Source organism: Anas platyrhynchos, chromosome 4, assembly GCF_047663525.1.
Source record: "Anas platyrhynchos isolate ZD024472 breed Pekin duck chromosome 4, IASCAAS_PekinDuck_T2T, whole genome shotgun sequence".
In the NCBI taxonomy this organism is placed as follows: domain Eukaryota; kingdom Metazoa; phylum Chordata; class Aves; order Anseriformes; family Anatidae; genus Anas; species Anas platyrhynchos.
In genome coordinates, this window is record NC_092590.1 from 11043889 (window position 1) to 11064768 (window position 20880).

Sequence of the window (20880 nt, forward strand, 5' to 3'; positions counted from 1 at the left end):
ATAGTGGGTTGTAAAGAACCTCAGTAAAACAAATAATGTGATCTCATGCAACAAGACATACACCACAGAGAAAGGAGGCTTTTGTTTAACATACCTTAGCCAAAAAGATCGTTCCCATTACCAAGATTTGTTTTTACAGAAAAAGAAAAGAGAGAGAATGAAATGTATAAATACATCTTCTGTTGGCACACTCCTCCCCACATAGGGGATTCCCCACAAATATAATCTGCTTGCTCACGTATCCTTCAAACTAGACCCCTAGGAGGGAGGGAAGATTCTCCCTTAGCTGTGTGAAGGTTTTCAGCATGATATTTGCTCTGTTCTGTCACTGCCAGCAGCAACAGGGCAACTTCAGCTCCTATTTTTTAATGAAGAAGCAGAGATAGTGCACAGATGTTTGTAATTAAAATCTCAGCTCTAACAAGGAAGGAAGGACAGATGGAGAGACAGATTCACCAACCAGCTAGCTGCATGATTCCCACTGATTAAATTCTCCAAAAGCTGTATCCAAAGAATAAAAGTGAATTGCAGGATGGGACTCAGGACTTGAATAGCCTGTTGCAGGTACCAGTGAAGAAATTTAATAAACACACATGCCAGCTTTGTGTTCTGGAAAGAAACATACACATGGATACTTCCATGGGTGCTTTGCAGCACAAAGCAGAATATTAAGGGTAGGCGGCTAGGAGTCTGTTTTCCTGAGCTGGACCTAGTTAGTGCCCTGACACTTAGTTTGGTGGATTTATATGAGCTGCTCGTCCCCCCGTCCACCTTTCTGACTGACCCTCTGCAGGAGGCAACCACTTTGGTAGCTCGGTTGCTTAAAGAGTTTGATAATTAGTGCCTGAGCTGCCTAGTTCGTTGTCTGGCCTCTAAGTACAAATGTCATCCACGAGCACCTTCATGTTTTATACTCAGCTTGTGTTTTAATTTGCCTCCGCCATTGCTTGTACCAACTGGATTTATTACAGGACCTTAGGTACAACCTTAAGTATCCTCACGTTTTAGTTTTTCAATCTGTGTTACATGTTTTAATTTAAAAATACAATCAGATTTGAAAGTTGCATATTCTATATTCAGGAAATGTTTCATATTCCTTGTAAGCCATCTCTTAAGAGTGCTCTCAAGCAAGCTCAAATGCCTATTGTAAAATTCTGCCCAGTGCTATCTGAGAGACTGTGTCTACATACAAAATATATTTTCTTAGCAATTGATATTTCTAAAATGATTTGCTGCCAAAGCATTTTAAGGGAAAACCTAATCTAAAAAAGATTATGTTTGTAAGTCATAAGGGATTAGGCCAGAGCTATGAAATTTCAGACCTAAAATTGAGAATTACAAGCTCTCTATACTGTTGTTTATTTTGTGTATTTTGTTTGTTTATTTATTTATTTTTTTTAAGAACAGGCCTTTTCTTCTGCTTCTGTATTGCATTTCAAACATAAAATCTAAAAAGAAATTTTTATATTCTGTTATCTGGAACTACTGTTCACAGAGGCCTCCTGAGAAGAAGGAACATATCATACTTAATCTTTATTTGGCACATTGTATATTCAACAAATAGTCCTTGGAATTTAACACTTGGATAAACATCATTTAAGTATTTGGCACTAACTAAATATATCACTATTAAGAAGAATTTATGTAAAATATAACCCCACTAGGCAGCAGTGATTACTACCCAGTATCATTAGGCTAGGCCAGTTTACTGGGAGATAGTCCAATAAAAAGCAGTCACCTTGATTTAGTATGTTCCAATTAAATAGGTATACTGTAATAATATATAATATACAGCACTTATGATGAAACATTTCTGCATCATGTGTATACAGTGCCACAAAAATGCAGCAGTTTCATGAGCTAAGATGCAGCAAGCATCTGTAGCAAAAGGAAGGAATGCTTTATAACACAGTATATGAGACAAAACTCCTTCTTACAGAATATCCATCAGAATCCCCAACTTCCAGAAAGGCATTTGACTACCAGCCTTCTCAAGTAAACCTAATGGACTGTAATGAGCTTAATTGGCTGAGCTGGCCCAATTAGATTCGTACCTCTGCTACAAGAGATTATCTGCATCCGAGGCAGAGCAGAAATTCTTGCTTGTGTGAGCACGCTGGGCTAAGATGTGGTCTTTTCAGTTTAACAGTTTCTTGCCAACAAAACCCTATTGCTGATGTAACTGTACTGGCGAAAGAAAAATAGTTAACGTGCATTTTCTTGGTAATGTCACTTTCTGAGGGATGTGGTGTAAGTTTTTATAAAGGAATAGCACAGTGTAAGGTATAGCAAAGGAATGTTTTAGCCAGTAGAAACAGCATCTGTACTAAGATGGTTTCCATCCTCCCTAAGCCTTCCCTGGCAGCAGAATGTAACACCTTCCTCGGGGTTTTAAGTACTACTTTCATTTTCTCTTCAAAACTCATTCCATTTATGAAAATGTTCCTGTCAAAAATTTCTTCCTCTGAAATCCACTATCACCACCTATGTGAGCGTTAAGACTTGGATTTTATACTTACAAGCCAATCAAAATTACTTCTGTCATGCCAGATACTCCAAATTATGTTAAAAGTTACATTAACTTCTGCTAATCTAGATGTAAAATATAATTCAACTGTAAATGCTAAATGCTTGTGTTATGCCTTTTGCTTTACATTTCATTACATTATAATCCCCATCAAGAAGACCAGGTTTATAGGATAGCAAAGATGGTGTGCTGAAGAAATAAACTGGAAATACACCTTTGAAGAAAGAATGCTTTCCTTGACACCAACTGTCACGCAGAAATCAACATTGATGGTGACACATAACAAAGGAATTGCAAGAAGAGGCTACACACGTTTTAGATCTGAACATCTACATAACCTTATACAAGTATAGTTCTTGAACTCAGTGGGACTAAGAACAGGTGTGAATTTATGTCCTTCAAGGTATGGATATACGGAAATATTGGCAGAATCAGGACCTTTCTTTATATTCCTTTTACTAATTTTACTCTAGATATTCATGCTTCAGTAACTGAGGTAAAACAATAAGAGATTTTGAGTGTGAGCAGCTGTTGCAGAAGGTGATGGGAATTAAGAAGATATGGCATCCATCACTGCCTAGGTACCTAGGTACATTTAGTTTGTTGGTTTTCTTTCAAAATTAATATCTTTAAATCTGTCCTACCCTTCTCCCATTTCTTTCCTTCATTTAAAAAATGCATACTACTTTATTCCTTGTTACTCATCCTCTTAGTCTCAACTTTTCCGTTTCTATTCCCTCTCTCTCTCTTAGTTTGAGTAGACAGATTAAATGAATTATCCCTGCACCACTGAATCCAAAGATGCTGGATCAAGACTTAGCAGCTGCTAAATAGGCACCACTTTGTGTCTCCAATACGTACAGAACAGGAGTTGCTGAAGGTGCTACAGGTAGCTCAGTGCTACTCTTAGTATTTTAGCAGTTTCCAAGACAAAGCAGGAACAACGAAGTAGTAAAATCTTTGTCACGGGCCAAGGGCATCATCTTCCTGAAGAATACCATCATCTCAGCAGACAACTAGGGATTGCAGCAGACAATTAGCAATAATATGGGTTTGTTCTTGCCTTTTTGGAGGAGGGCATTCTAGCTTTCATCTGCATATTTCCTTTTCGTAAGTTACCACTGCCCGTTTGAGTGTTCAGGCTAGGACAGTGTCAGACACCAGGACTAACAGGCAGGCAGGGCTGCTGTGCTCAGACACAACAGGCACCCGTGGGTGGCTCCAAGATCACTCATGGTTGACAGATGCTAGGAATACGGAGGGCAGACCTCAGAAGGCTCAGAAATCCACCTGGAAAGGAGACTGCTGCTAAGAAGAAAGGGCAATGATAAAGACCAAAGAGAAGTTAGAGAGCAAGGAAATTTAACGTTCAACTTGACTCCACTACTTATTAATAGGCCACTGATTAATTGGTAGCATTGCTTGCACTACGCTGTCTTGCTGTGCTTGTCCACAGGCTTGTGTTGTTGCAGCTCACTCATCAGTAATGAGCATTAAATCTGTGGGGGTGCTGAGTGCTCTTTTTTATTTATGTGAAGCGACAGTAGCCAAAAGCTAATCCTACACGTGAGTGTCAGAATAGGGCCTGCAGATGGTTATTATTTTGTTTTAGGCTAAAATGCTGGGGAAAAGTTCACAATTATGAAAGCATTGTTACTCGGTCACTGTGTACCTGAAGTGAGACATCTCATTTTACTCTTATTCTGCTTAAATTTGACTTCAAAACTGCAAAAGGTTAGTTTGGTGTTGTTTATGGTAAAGTTTGACTGAGCAACATCTGAAATGCAGAGATTTTTCTCTATACTTCAGAAAAGGTCAGCTTAAAATACCTATCAATGGGAACGAATGAATGTAATTTCAGGTAATTTTTGTGTCTTAGAATAACACTGCTAGGACAAAGGGTTCTACAGATTATTTTTTTCTATGTTTGGGTTGGGGGGGTAACCAGTCTTTCACTTTCATAGTAATGTGTGAGACAATCACAGAAACAAAACATGAAATGACCACTGCTTAATACTGTATGTACTGCACAACATTTCTCTGAAATAGCATGGCATTCTGATGTGCTAAAAGTTAAGCATAGAGACACTTACTTGACTCTGCAATTAAGTGCATGGATGTTGAGCTGCCATAAATGTATAAAAAGATAATAGAAAAAAAGGTAGGTAAACAGATTTTTTTTTTTTTCCATAAATCAAAGGCATCAGCAGTGGCAATGCATTTGAAAAAATTCAGTTAAGCTGATATTTCTTAGGTGAGAATTTACTGAATTCTCTGAAATTTACTGAATTTAGCAATTACCAAAAAAAATTGTCTCTGAATCGTCTGTGATTTTTTTCCTCCAGTACAAGAATTGTTCTGAATTGTTCTATGGCCAGTAAGGATCAGAAAAAGTAACGTCAATTATAGGAAGAGTATGAGTACAAGCTAAATTCGACAGCATATGGAAGTCACAGTTATAAAGAACAGAACAAAATCAAGAATTTCCAACTCAGATATAACCTCTGTGTTAACATATGGTTGTGAGAACTGGAAATCCACCAAAACATTAAAGACAGGAAACTAGATGCCTTTGAAAGCAAGTGTCTACAGAAGATTCAGGGCATAGGATGGTGAGTTTCATCTCTGATGAAGGAAGTGAGAAATCAGTTCTTTCTGCTGAAATCCACCATTTTCTTTAGCAGATGCCAACGCATCCTCCTCTGTGATGCCATCAAATGGGATCCAAGGGGTTTCAGAAAACCCACTGGTGACTTTCAAGAGAAAACCTGAACAGAAGCTTTAGGTAGGAAGGCTGAGCTCACGATCTCAGCACCAGAAAGCTGAAACAGCAGGAAGTGATGGAAAAGACCTGCTAGCATTTGCTCAGGAAGTTTGTAACATCATGTTATTTTCTCTGATGCGACACAGCGAGTATATACAAATGAAAATAAGGCTTACAGTATATAGCTAAAATATGTTGGAGGGGAAAAAAAAGGCAGAAAAAAATGACATACCAAAGAAGCCTTAGAATAACGCTGAAATTTGCAGTTTCAGACATGAAGCTAAAATTTTCCTGTGTCATTTGATAGTTCCTTATCAGTGATCAGCATAACTCAATAAAAAGAAAATTGTGCATCTTAGCCAGTCACATCTTTAAGGTAAAATGTGTTATTTTAAACCTTCTTCATTAAACTGTAACTGCTTTCCAAAATTTCTAACCCCTTTTTCAAAAATGGGGCTCTGCCCTCTCACTTAAACACATCTTTATTGGCATAATGTTGCTTCAGCATTTTTTTTACACACCAATGTGCAAACTCAGAAGCAGCCTCTCAAGCAGCATGTGTAAAAAATGGCTGGAAATGCATGTGCTTCCCTTTGCACTTCAGTCACACGCCAGGCATTTTTCAGAGCCAGGTGCTGAAGGCTGGGATTAGTGGGCATTTTCAGCCTCTTACGCTGAGAAAGAATATCAGAGCCAAAAATAATGTTCTCAGCCGATTTTCAGATTCCTCATCTGTCAAATCTGGGTTATTTATGTCTGCTATAACCTCTTGTATCTGAAATGCAGCATGTCTGGACTAGCAATAACATTTTCATTTTTCTGTTGTTACTGCAATAATTGTCCCAGAAGGCCTGTGGTTTAAAAGAAAACCAATATTTCCTCCCAGTTTTCTTTTTCCAGGCAGTCCTTTCTTGTGGACCTCTATTTGAGGATCTTAGGATAACTATTTTTTGATAGACGTAACATTTATGAGACAGCACTTCATAGGTATAAATCACTATATAATAACACATGTATACAGTGATGGCCAATATTGTTTTCTATTGTACTTCCCTATCCGATTAACCTACCATTCCCAAAATCTGGTAGTATATAGTCATATATCTTTTTGGATATGAGAAAAGAGCATCTGCTACTTCTCAGAAATCTAAGTTTATAATCTGTCAAAATACTCTTGTCCAGCATGTAATGTTTCCTAGGTTTACCTTTACCTTTCCTAGGTTTTATGTATAAAAAACTAGATTCCTAGCTGCAATTCAGCTATCACGTTTTTTTGTTAGTTTAGGCTGTCATTGATTAAGGCCTAAATTAAAAATATTTGACCCAATAAAATCATAAATGGATGAAGATGTATCCACTGTCTGACAGATATTCTTCTGCATAAAACAATTTAAGTTCCAATTACTACATCCTCTGAATTACGACAACAATAAAACACGTAACATTGTGCTCTTAAAACAAAACTCTTGAAACCAAATAACTGTTTTCTTTTTCATAACACAGTTCTTGGTTCCAAAATAGAAAATAACGTGAGCATGTAGTAATATTCAGCTGCTTTTTGTTATTCAAAAAGTAATAATATTCAGTAATACACCAAGTCTAATGATGCCACTAGAGATGGTGTCATTAGATGTCATTTTTCTACAGTATCTGCACTGAGAGTTTCTGTCAGTCAGGCAAGCAAATATGCCTCCCTTGCATCTTCAGTTCCACTTGTATGTAGGGGAAGAATGACTTTTCAGAGAATGTCCTTCTGTAATTGCAATTAAAACAAAATAACAAACATGCAAAATACCCTTTGATTCCAAAGTTGCTAAATACGACAGCAATTTAGCAAAAATATCACACCAAATATGAAGCTTTTAATATTATGGCCAAGACGCGTAGGCAGATGGCTCTGGGCTTCAGACAAGTATGTGATATTTCTGTGGTGTCAGAGGGCAGTCTGAAGCCCCGGGGAAGGGAACTTGCTCCCCGCTTCACAGTGAACACAGGGAGATGACACGACAATGTTTCTCTGAGAGAAACGCATTCAGACTCACCTACCAGAGCTCTCTTTGCTTTCATTTCCTCCTGTGGATTTTTTCTGCAGACTTTAATTCATTTTTTTCTTTACAGACTTTAATTCATTTTTTTCTTTACAGACTTTATTATAAAGCAGCTAGAAGGCAAACTGTTTATTACTCTAGCCTATTTGGGGTGGGGGTGGGAAGGGGGAAGAAAACAACCCCTGTTTGTTAAACGTTTTCAAATTATAATGGAAGGAATTTTAACATATTACACACAAAATGAAATTACATTTTGCAATGCACTGTTAATCTTAGCATTGTTTTTAAACTGAATTGAAACAAAAAGCTGCAGAACCCCAGAATCAAATGCTCTGACAAACTAATTCCTCTTTTTATTTTTTTTGGTCTTTTCCAATTATTATGATAATTCTGCACTTCATATTACTGTAAACTATCTGCTTACAGGTCAGCAAAATTCTTTCCTGACAGTAACACACCAAACCATGTCTATACATCTAAATTGTACAGGACAGACAATGGAGCCACTTGTTTAATGTATAGTTTTTAAAAGATAACACATGGGATATATGAATTTCACCTCCTGATTTGGTAGAAGCCAGTAATTCATTCAGTGCATGTCTGACTGACTCTATTTCTCTGCTGCTGACACTGCTTATGTATCATGCACCACAGCCTGCCTTCAGAGATCTAAAATACAGAAAGTTCAGCTGTTTAGAAATTACGAACGCTGCTGGGTGGAAGGAGATCAAGCACTTGTGTTTTGCTTTCAGAAATACGGTGGGCAGAATGGGTGCAAAATCCCTGGCTATGCCAGTTGACTTCATTGGGAATGCTGAAGGAATTTCACGAAATAAGGTGTGTTTTCCTATTGTAAAGCATTTCTAACATGTGCTTATCTCTTATTCCCCTGTCATTGCTACCTCTCTGAGCCTATAGCCCTCCGTTTTATCCAGTGCCTCTAGATAGTCCATATATGACTGGCCCCAGCCACAAGCGCTGGTGACACATAAGAACTAAAATATCTGCATAAATAGGAATAAATGTCTCTCCAAACAATGTCTCCTGAAGAAACCATCTGTGCAGAATTTTCAGGCCCAGGTCTCAGATGTGGAAGGCTTTACTGCTGTCTCCCTAGACAAATGGTAGCTAAAAAGATTTCAATTTGACTGCTAAATATTTACGGGCAGTTATCAGAAATTATTATCCGACTCACCCTTGTGTAGTATAGTACGTGTGTATGCATATGCCTTAATTTGGTTGGTGTGACAAATGGCAGAATAGCTCATAAGGCTAGACAAGGGGTATCATGTTCCAGGGCACTACAATTATCAAACAAGTGATGGGTTGGCAAAAGGATTGTTAAAAAAAAAAAAAAAAAAAAGAAAAAGGACAAACAACAGATGACATAAAAAGCAATTAGAGCTACAACATTCATCTCAATTTCACCATCCCTTTCTATATGGCATGTCATATAATATTGGAAGAAAGTAATTTGTAACATTTTAACATAAGAAAAAGTTAAAAGATTGCATGCAAAGTAAACGGAACCAAACCTGTCACTGTACTGTTGGAGACTAAGGAAATTACCTTATGTTTCTGCAACAACCACAACATATGCTGCATGCATGCAGCTAGCAATTAAAAGCAGTGTAATAGTTCTTTGTGTAGAAAAATTCCCGTGTAGATGCAGCATGTCTACACTGAACTTGTGGGAACGATACATTTTTATTTCCTTTGTTAAAAACACAATGTTGTACTAACACAGGGTTTAACTGTGGTTTTTGGCTGATGGTACATGGGAGTGGGTTCCATTAGTGTATTAAAAATACCGTAAATTTTATGTAAGTTAAAATAATATTTACATTTCTAAGTCTCAGTGAATGTAACTATAAGTTATCTGACTTAAGATACCACTGTGAACTCCCAATGAAATCACAGACCTATAAAATTTTATTAAAATAAACTCCTTGCATGGATTATTTTTCTGTTCTTACTCTAATATGATGACTTACTGAACTATAATCAGAATGCAAATTTCATTAATATTATCATACACATGGGAATATATTAAGGGAAAGTAGAATCATTATTTGAGAAATTTTATTAAAACTATTTCTGTTACAATTAGCCTATAATTTAGTATAAACAATCTGACTACTAATTATTATTACTCAGCTTTTACCTTTCTTTGAAGGATCTCCAGTGGAAACATTGCTGTTTTAATGTTATATGAAAACATAACTAATAAAACTTTCCCATGTAAAACATATTCCACATTATCTACCTAGACATTATTTAATTCTACCTGCAAAAGAAGAGACTAGCTATGAATCAATCATTGTGGCATCACTCCATGCACTCTGGGGACAGCCTGTACAGTATGAACAGTCTTCAGAGCAGTCCTGGTAAATTCCCTTATCTTACATATAGATGTATGTGTATATAGATATATATATTTAGTCACGAAAGGTTAGACTACTAGCTTTAATAATAGGTTATTCTTAAGGTACCCAAACATGACTTATCTGGCAGAAATTTGCTAACAGTATGCCTTTGCACTGTAGCTCACTGGTTCTCCTGTTTCAACTCATTTCGAGCAAATCAAGTTATTAAAAAAAAAATAAACTGATTTAAAGTATTAAAAAAATATTTCATGAAAAAAAATCACATTTGACAAAACGTCTCTTTGACTCTAAACAGTTTAAACTATGTTCTCTGAAGGGTATGGAATCATCTCTTAAACCATTCTGTCATGTTGTCTTGCTTTGTTTACGGGTTACGTGTTACTGCTCCTATCTACCAATATAAATTATGTCATTTCTGTGAAATGATTGACTTCTTGTTAATGGTAAAACATTTGTGATCATTTAGCCCCAAATGTTGTTTGCTTGATATACATATATTGAGAGAGAAGAGAGAGATGTGTTAATACACAGAGGTATAGTTTGTAACACATCTATATGATATTATCATATATGTAATCTGTACATACAGTACCCACCGTACCAAATAAATAAATAAATAAATCCATATTAAGAAGTTAACTAGATGGATAAGAACTACGAGAAAGGACATACACTGGCTGCTTGGTCAAGGGAAGAACGACTATCACACTGTATCGGTAGCTCAATTATATCCCACAGACTGCAGTGTTTAGAAAGACAATTATATAATATAACTACTTCTTGAACCAATCCATTACATGCAATTTACCTAATAATCTCTGAAGTCTTCTGAATGCGCTGCTGTTCTTACAAATTTATGCCAAAAGAGAAGCCTGTGTTCTTTCTGAATTTTTTTTTTCAAAATCATCAGACTATCTTGGGAACTAAAGCCTTTTTTTTTTTTTTCTGGAAATTCAGTAAAACTTTGGTATCAAACTGTCTAATTTACTTGAAAAGAAACTGATTTATAGGCTCCTAATTTACTAACAAGATGTTGAAAAAACTGTCCTATCTAACTCATCTAATTTTTAGTGAGTTATTTTAGACAAAATGCTTTTGCCATTTTGGCTCTTCCCTCCCCCTAAATTGGATTATCATCAAACATACTTTCTTTAAAGTCTTTACTTTGATAGTTTCTGTAAAACAAGCCTTTTCATACCCGCTTTTTGGACTAGCAAAGAATTTCTTCCCTAGTTCAAAGGTATCAGAAGCAAATTTTGGATGCATAGTTGATCACTAAGAAAGCTGACTCTCTTTTCCACAGAACACAGGCAGAGGTATAAGCATGTTGGCACCTAATCTCCTCTACTTTGTAGCTGTAGGGTAGTAATCTTTATCACAAAATACATCCTCTCCTTTGGGATACTGTCAAACCGGAAAATTAATTACCTAGAAATGGAAAGGTCAGTTTAATTACCCAAAGCTGGAACCTTATTCTCCGTTTTGGAGGACAACTTCCTGCTTGGTTTGTTCTTTCCAGTAAGCTTGGAAATATCCTACAGCAATTTACCAAAGTTCTAGGTGGGGCACTTAATTCTTCCTTTTCTATTCTGCCAAAAGAAAAAGATTGCCGTGTTCTCTAAGGATGCAGTTTTGAAGGATGTCATCTAAATTGTCTTTCAGATATATATATTCAAGGTGGCCTGAGCAATTTAAAAAAGGACAATAGTGCTTTTCTACTTAAACTTTTTGATGAAAAGTTCACGCCAGTCATCAATGAGTGATCATTATTAAAAATTTTTCTGTTTTTTTGGTCAACCTTGAAAAAAAACTTGAAACTGCACCTTCAATGAGGGCAGCCCACTTAAGAATTTTAGTGGAGGAAGATCTCTATATCCACTGGAAATTAATTGTCCTTACCTCCACTTAGAGTTGATACTTGGCTAACCTGGGAATTGGTAAGCAATGTCACTATGTGTATAAAATCATTGTGAGGAGAATGAATAGGTGGTGGATAAAATGATTATCTTCTAGGCAGAGAAAAATGTGATGAAAGGAAGATGACAAGGCACAGAAAATATCATGCGAGAAAACAGATACCAAGCAATAGCAAAAAAAGAGTCACCATCTTCACTGGCTAATGGAAAGAAGAAAAGACAAAGTGTACTAGGGGAAGCAAAGTATGCTTTAAGGTATTTGTATTTAAGAACCCTTATTGCTTCTTGTGAATCTAGCTCAGTATTCTTTAAGTGAAGTGATCCAAATCTACGTCTATCTTAGGCAACTGAAAAAACGTACAGATCCGTATCGCATGGCAGTTCATCAGGGTTATATTCATATTACTGACTTACATGTAAAAAACATGGTAAACCAGGCAGGGATTAGAGCTAAATTCTGTAAAACTACCCAAGAAAAGATAGGTCAAAATCCTAATCTGTTTATCTGATTTGGCAGCCACAAGATCAGAAGACAAAAGGATTTTGGAAAGAAGAGTAAAGCCCCAGACTGCAACGGAAGAGAGTCATCTGGTTGCAAGGAAGCACTGGTATGCTTGCTGTGCATTAGTCAAAATTACTTCGCATCTGCCAAACTTGTGCTGTGACATAGCTATGCAACCTTCACAGGCAAAATGATAAACTCTGCTATTTATACTAAGCACTAAGTGCATCGTCATTATTCATACTGTCTTCTTTTTATTGCTTAAGTTTAAGCATTAGACTTTAAAATATTGGAAATACCAAAGCCAACTGAAAATTGGATTAAAGAATTGGATACACCTAATAAATAAACCTGTTATAAAAATGATTCATCGTCAAAAAATGAGTTGATCTAAAAAACAGAGTTTATTATTTCCTGGCTGACATCTCCTTGCAAAATAATTAAAATGAAACAAAAAACCCCACACCACTACCATTCAATGCAAAGACTGTTACTATCCACATGACATCTTTGATGTGATATGGATGGAACTTATATCCTATTGTGAAAAACCTCATTTTACACCAAAGAAACCAAAATGATGTGATTTGTAGAATAACATCATGGGGAAGAAACAAGACTTATTGATAGCATATACTTTTGAGAGTACAGATATTTACAAAGGACCATCATTTTATTTTTTAAAAAAGGAAGTGTAATTATGACTTATATCTATTCTGACAAGTTTTTTGACCTGAAATTGTACACAGATTTTTCTTCTGCCACCATGTGAAGTGCTAAGAAAGTTAAACCTGGAAAAGTCTCATCATCTTCATTTACCATACCTTTCTGCCTGCTAAGAGTAGGGACACACATTCCACAGTTTTCAGTAAACAAACAAAAAACAACAAACAAACAAAACTCTTCTTGTTCCATTCTTAAGTTATTCTTGCTATCATACTAGTTGTTAAATTTGGACTATCTTGGGATAGCAGGCCCACTTCTGCTAATTAAAACTACTTTTCTAAGAAATGTAAATTGGAAATATGAGGAAAAATACATTATGGATAGGAAACCATGCTCTTTTAACCAGAATTAGCAAGCAGCTCCCATATCCCTCTCCCTGTCCCATCAGGCTCATTTGTCCATCTTTGTTTTTTGTGTGAAGAAATCTTCAATTTTCAAAGTTCTTGTGCCATGTCATAATATTGGAAAAAGGACTGGACTACAGCTGTTACAAACATCAGGAATTTACCTACTACTGTCTTCATTGCCACCTGAATGTCACACATACGTGGGTTAAAAAAAAAAAAAACACAACAAAATCCAGAGCAATCAATCTAGCAGCCCATTGCTTGAGTGAGTCTTTCAGACATAATTTATTATCTCCCTTTTTATTCACTGATCTCATGATATGATTTAAAATTTGATAGGTCCATAGAACTTACTGTTTTGTGCCAGAGCTTGAAGCAGACAGTCCAAGCATCCCTCCAAGCTATCTGCCGTGCTGTCAGTGGTTGTTATCTTCAGCTTTTTCAGGGCATCACTTAGATTATCTGCTTGGTAAACACAAAGAGAAGAGAAATCAGTGTCCTTTGCAATTTGGTAACAGCACTGAATGTAAATAGTTACTGTAAAGTAAACAAAATCCTGTGTCAATGAAGAAGGAATGAATGGTCTATAGTTTATATTTCTGAGTATATAAAAAGCCAGGAGTCAAAGGTTATGCATGAAATTAAACTTTTCAAATTTATACATACATTTATCATTCTGCATCTGAGAACAGGATGCCAGCAGGCACTTTATGAAATGCTGCTGAATGGCAATTTAGCCATCAATATTGCCTCAGTCTAGCTGGTTCAGAAAACCAGCAGCAGGATCTTTGCTTCTATCCTTGTGCGTGGCAAAAATATGATGGAAATAAGCACATCTTGATTTTTTTCATCAACAATGGGAAAGTAATTGAAAATGCCATTTTGTGTGTGCTATATAGGATTCCATCTCAACGAGGCATTCACAAAGCCCTAGTGCTAAGCTTAGAGCCTTTTAAGGACTATGCCATTTTCCACCACATTGTTACAAGCACCACGGTTTATATGAACTGTGTTAACTGTTTAAATTCAGCTGATCTGGGAAAACAAGGCGTCTTCTAGAAATCAGAGCCTTCTGAATTTCAGGGTAATTCAATAACTCTTCCCTCTTTAGGAAAAAATAAAAAAATAAACAAATCAATTCAAACCATGTAATACAATTCTCAACAGACTCCCATTTATCCTCATACACGTTAGGGCAGTATCCCTGCTACCATTTTGAGTACTCTGCTTATTCGAGGACAAAATATAAGTGTGTTAGCAGCTGCAGCCCAGGTCTCTTCGGCCTGCCCGCTGATGACTAACCTCCCTCTGAATGGACTACCCTTTTAAAAACGAGTGCTGATTCGGTTTCCATGCCAACTCTGTCAGTGAGCAGGAATTGTTACTCAAAACAAATAATGTTAAATAGTGTCTAGCCGCCTACCATTCCCCGGTGACTAATCAGAAAGCCTTCACCCCAGCCCTACCGAACCGTAGGTACGGTCCCTCCGCCACACAGCGCTGGCATCTTCTGGGCCTGAAAGGCAGCCAGCGCCGCCTCAGAGCTTCGCACCGACGTAGGAAGCCCCCTTCAGAAGCAAGCTGGCGGCTGCTGCACTTTGCCTCCTCCTCACTTGCCCACATACGGGATGGTGCAAAGGGAAGGAGGAAAGAGCTTCCCTTATGCTGCCTTTCTTTGCCTTTGAGGCGCAGGAGGTGTGCCATGGAGGCAGCAGAATCGCACTCCTGGAGCTGCTTCGCTTCTCAGCCAAAGCTGGGGCTTTCATCCCATTTCCATTTTTGATTCACCTATCCTTTTGTAGCCCAAGTTCCCATGCAGATAAAAGTACGGTGCTTCATTTTTTTAAGTTCTCAGTCTTTAGGTATTAAATTGTTTATCAGGCAGTTGGTTTCTTTACTGACTAATACACATGCGGCCTTAGCTAGGCTACAGGCAGGAGCCCCATCACCCCTAAATGTGAGTGGAATTTGTCAGGTTACACCGCTGCAGGGTACTCAATGACCAACCACTGCAAAACTAACACCGTGCTTCACCTCCTCTTCCTTTTTCTTCACCCACCACCCCCTCTCATCTCTCTCTCTCTTCAGTTTTCGTCTACTGTGGCACTACCTCTCTTCCATCACACAGGTACCTCATCTCATCTCCCTGCATGCTAACACATGTAGCTTTGAAACTGCAGCAGCTGTTTATAGCAAGAGGACTATGAGAGAGATAGGTATCAAAAAGGCAAGGGTTCCCAGTGTCTGTGGAAGAAAAAGCGTAGGTAAGAAATTCACCTTCACACCAGATTTTGTAGACTATGGAGAAAGGCTTCTGTTATCAGAGACCTCACCCAGGCCTTGTTTCTCTTCTACCTTACATATACGCCTGATAAATAACAAACTCCCACTTTAATTGTATGTGACTGGACAAAGAGATGAGTGCTCTATCTCAAATGTTTGTAATTTCTTCCACTCCTTGCCACATCAGAACCTGCAGGAGGCACTGGGAAGGTCTCCCCCATCTTTTATTCCTACTCCCTCCTGGCTGCCTTCTGCTTACTTTTTCTGGGGGAAGTCTACCATTTTAATACTCCACAGTCACCTATGATGCGCACCATGATGTATTTTGGGCAAAATCTTCAAACGTGACTGACTAAATATTTCAACCCTTCAACTTTTCATGGTACTGAGCATGTACACATCTCACTGACATACACAGACTTTTAGCTTGAGACATCAAAAGTTAGCCAGTGCTTGTGGCAGTGGTATGCCACGTTACCTTTAAAATGGGAAATTGCCATTCATCAGATATGATTAAATACTGTAAGTAATTTAAAAATACAATACACGGAAATTAAATTAGAAACTATATGCATAAAATGTGTTCTTAAAACAAATTATGATAATATTTGATTTTCTCTCAAGCCTATAATTCCAGACTTATTGCATCTTGACACATATCCCATCCCTCAGCCTGTGTAAAAGAAAACACGTGCAGGAGTACCGCAGGAACACTAGACCTCTAGCCACAAAGTCAGAAGGCCACAGGGACAGAGGGAAAAAGCACCTTTAGGAAACATATTACGTGCTCATTTTGTCTCTTTCTGTCAAAGCCAGGGCTTTCTCCATTCTAAACAGGGTTAAAACCTCAAGAGACATATTTATCTTTGAAATCAGGAAGTATCAGATATATGCAAATATATCTTAAACAAATTCATAGGTTTTGTTCCTTTTTTTCCTTCTTTTGCTGTTCTGAAAAGAACAAACCTTACAGTTTGAGATGACAATGACAGGGATATTCAGAGTGAAAAGACTGCAGTGGTCCAGTGGGTTCCTACCATATAATTACACAAGGCTTCCCGATTTCTGCAGTTTCACAGTTGCACTGAACCTGTCATTTAGGGCGGAAGCTGCAGATGCTTTTCTTCCACGTACAAAACCCCCGTTGTTTTCTTGTGATCATCTCTTGCTTACTTTTCCATCTCTTCCTCTGTTTCTGTAGAATCTGTTTCCAGTAGGCTTGTTACTGCACAGGCTGATCATATTCTCAGAGATAAAAACCCGTGGGATAAAACCAATGTAAGGAATCTTTTTGGCTGCGTGACAAGGCAATGTGAATAAGTAGATTTTGTCAATACGTGAGGTCACGTGAAAGCTTACATTAGCTGGGAAGATTTAAGGGGACCAGGACAGGATGGTAAAGGCAAAAATAAGGCTAATAGTGATACATATGACACAGTTGCTCAGCAACCTGGTATCATGTCGTGAGTTTGTGAGGCATCAAATCAGCATTTTAACAGTAGGATGAACCATTTTGTCTATCCCAAGCACAGGGAGTCACTCATAGTTACACCTGGCTTAAAGGACTGCTTTCAGAATAATTAGGGCAGAAAATCCTGAACCCCACAGCCTTTACACTTGATATCCTAACAATACAAACTGGTAAGTCAGGATGTGGAGTCTGGCAAGGGCTGTCAGACCCAACTGTCTGGCCCATTCCATCTCCTGTTGCATTTTGACTTCCCCTGAAAATTACTCCTGCACACTCACTCACAAAAATGGGGTGGATTAAATCCTGTAGTAACGCGTTACTTTTGGTGGCAACACATTATTACTACTACCTTTTGCACAGGCTTTTTTACAGAGAAAAATAGAAGATGACTAATGTAAGTAAATGCTTTAATATTCCATTCTGTTTCCGAGAGCTTTTCAGTGACTCATTTTCAATCACTAATTTGTTTTATACAAAAGTACTGTTCCTTCATCTCATAAAAATCTGGTAGTTGATCAGCCTTGCTTTGGGTCAGGGCCACAGGAATGCTGGATATGCTACAAACAGTTTTACAGGGTAGCCAGTAGTATGTCCGGGGATGCAGCTTTTGTGTACAAGAGCCAACTTGCTAATCTTACATTGAGTTCACAGCATCTTCATCCAAACCACAGAGAAAGTCAAGGTACACACAAAAAAAATAATCTTAAGACTGACATTAAAGAAAAAATATTTAAAATGTTTCCGAAGAGTATTTAGATGGATAGCTTTTGTCTGCACAGTCTATTTTTCTGGATTTTGTGATCTTACCCAGTATAGAGATTTAAAAAGAAAAGAAAAAATCCTCCTTGAACATATCATTAACATTTCCTCTATCTTTTGATTGACAGTCAGTATTCTGTTGTGAGCACAGGTACTATTGGATTATACATGCAACTTGACAGACAAGGAATTCAAAATAAATAGGATGTACTGAACCAGAACGATCAGGAACTACAGACATACATTCTGCAGACATTGTTCAGCCTGCAAAATCAGAGATGGATATCCAGGCACAGCGAAACATGTCTTGGAAAGTTGAGACATAGATGCTGTAGCCATGCTGGTTATATCTGCAGGCATCTCTTTTCACTTAGCATCTTTTTAGCAAGATGCTTTTGGCTGCACTGGTGCTCTTGGTGTGTAACCTTTCCAAGTGACAACCTAGCACAGGGTTCCTCTTTGGTCCCACACCTTGAATACTGGATGCAGCTCTAGGCACCCCATGTTGAAAATGACACCCTGAAGAACTAGAAAAGGCACAGACATGGCTGAACAAAGGTAAGAAATGCCTCAAGAAATTAAACAGGCGAGAACTCTTAGCCTTGAAAAAACAATAACTGAGGGTAAAAATGATTGAGATATATGGAATAAAGAATAGCCCTAAATCAATGAGAAGAAAGCTACTATTTACTACTTCTCCTAACGCAACAACTACAATATCAAAATGAAATCATCAAGTAACAAACTTAGAAAAGAAAGTATATTTTCACCCCAGTTGTATTTAAACTGTCAAACTGGAACTGTAAACAGATTCACTTAATTTATTCAATGAGAAAAATTTTATGAGGAAACTAAAACCCACCCATGGCTATTAATACTAAAATATGCACTAGACTTCTAGAGTAGGAAGTTCCTAACCTGCAGATTACGATAAACTGGGAGAATACCACTCTGCACTTGCCCCATCCTGTCTCTGCCCTGCCCAGTGTTTTCCCAGACGTATGCCCCTGGGCACTCACTGTCAGAAATAGGACAAATTGGGTGCCCCAGCTTTCAGTATGACCCATAGGGCTACAGGGGGGGTACATGGCATTCACGTGGTCACATTGTACCTCGGTGCTCTAGTTCACCAAGAAAAGAAGATGGCCAAACAGATCTCCCAGATGTGCTTGGATGTTATTGGGCTGTTTGTTTGGACCCAGCATCCTGGAAAAGACTTCTTTTACCGTAGCCAGTAAGGTAATTCCTCTGTTATCTGTGGTGCTGAACGGGTCCTGAGGCTGACCCTGTCCCTAAAGCAGGTTAGCAGTTAAATCCATGAATCCACCTCCTAATCCAGGAGAAACTTTTGTTTGTTTAAAACAGAAATCCTCCTTGTTTGCCTCTGCCTTACCCTGTTCACAGAGGTGGGTTAAGGTTTCTTTCAACCAATTTTACTACTTCTAAGGAAATACTGATAGATCATTAATTTCAGGGCTCCTGCTGCAACCTGTTTTTAACTTAGGTATACTTGCTCTACTTTTCCAGCATAGTAGCTAATTTTAATGAGATTGCCTATTTTTGACAACAGTTCAACTGCTTCATTCTTAAACACTTTCTGAATCTTAGATATATACCATCTGGTCTTAGAGACTTGTTACTCTTTCATTTATCCATTTGCTTCAGCATCTGTTCTTCTGACACCTCAATCTCTCAAAGAGCCTCATTTTTATTACCTGAAAATACTGACACACTATGGCTCATTGCCACCTGAGCAGTAATCTACCTAATTATTTTTGGTAATTATGAGGTCAGCCTATACACACTAACAACTACTTAGTTTGTATTCAAAACCAGCACCATCTAGTAACCAGTTCACTTCAAGTTTCTTACCAATGCAGATTATTCACTTTGCTGCAGTTTTATTCAAAAAGGGCATTTTGTTTTGTTATTCACCCCTGAACTCCCTCAGTAAAATGCCTGAAAAGATGCAAGAAACATACGCCTTTGCACCTAAGTAGAATTAAAAGCATTAACCCTTGTAATTAATACAATCTCATATCTTTTAAACATATTTACACTACTGCAAGGTACATTGATCTGTAGCTGCTGTAATTGGTTTCTACATGTTAGCAATCCTTTCCTTATTACTTAGTCCTGAGTTGCAAAGGCAAGACAACAAGAATGACATTTCAGAAGATTTTGCAGGATCTTGGAAGATTATTGTCCCTTCCGAAGGAAAATGTGATACAGATTTGGGTATTTCTATACTTCAAAATGAAATACTAAAGATTTGGAGTTATCTTAAGGTCCAAAGAAACTGATCAAAATTCCATGAAATCTACATAACAATTTTTACTGGTTTGCAGGGGGTATAAAACATGAAAACCCTTAAAGGTCATGTTTAAAACATTGTCTAAAAGAAGGATGAAATAAATCTTTTCATGAATAAAAAAGAAATACATTGCTTGATACAGAGAATCTGTACTAAAATTTCATTTAAAAGTCAGCTGATGTTAGAAAAAATTATTTCAACTAGCAAAGACATGGTTCCCAGTTTATGGAAAGATCTTTTCTGGTACTTTATTACTAGAACATAAAACAATATACAGTATGGCTACTGATCTTTAAAAAAAAATAAGTTTAATTGACAAATAACTGCACATTTTATTTTCATATAGTTTGTTGTTTCCAGGTGCCTGATATTCACTGAGCCACACAACCAAAACCCAGGAGACATGCAGGGCAAGAACGTAAAATACTAATTAGGACCTTTGCTAGACAAAAGCCTTTTAAATTCTCACTGGATCCTTAGTAAGCAAGAAACACACATCATCATCTACAAGCAAAACTGAATCCCTTTAGTGAATTGATTCAATGCTCTGTTATAAAAGTGGTAATAAAACAGGTAAGATGCTTGCTTTATCCTAAGTGATGTGCTTTATCTAGATCAGTCAAAATTACACATAAAATTTAATATCTGGTTTTCCTCTACGTCCTCAGGCTTAATTCTCATACTTTCATATGACTCTTTTTATAAATATGTTAGTTTCATAAATTCATGTGTATCACAGTTCATTTCTTCAGACACCCTTGAATTGGAGCTCTTTCTCCCTTTTTAAAAAGCTTTTTTAAAGACAATCTTTAAGTGATTTCTCTCCTCAGCGCACT

At 37.4% G+C, this 20880-nt stretch overlaps 1 protein-coding gene across 4 annotated transcripts in view; it reads right to left on the bottom strand.

Annotated features, from left to right (window-relative positions):
* The window catches only part of RAP1GDS1 (Rap1 GTPase-GDP dissociation stimulator 1), a 94943-nt gene that overhangs the window by 49540 nt on the left and 24523 nt on the right, over positions 1-20880 (bottom strand). For 3 of the 4 annotated variants that reach the window (XM_038178944.2, XM_038178942.2, XM_038178945.2), the window contains exon 2: positions 13572-13682. In XM_038178944.2, the coding sequence (XP_038034872.1) occupies positions 13572-13682 (111 nt within the window). The remainder of the gene's footprint in view (positions 1-13571; positions 13683-20880) is intronic. The other variant, XM_038178943.2, reaches the window with a different exon arrangement.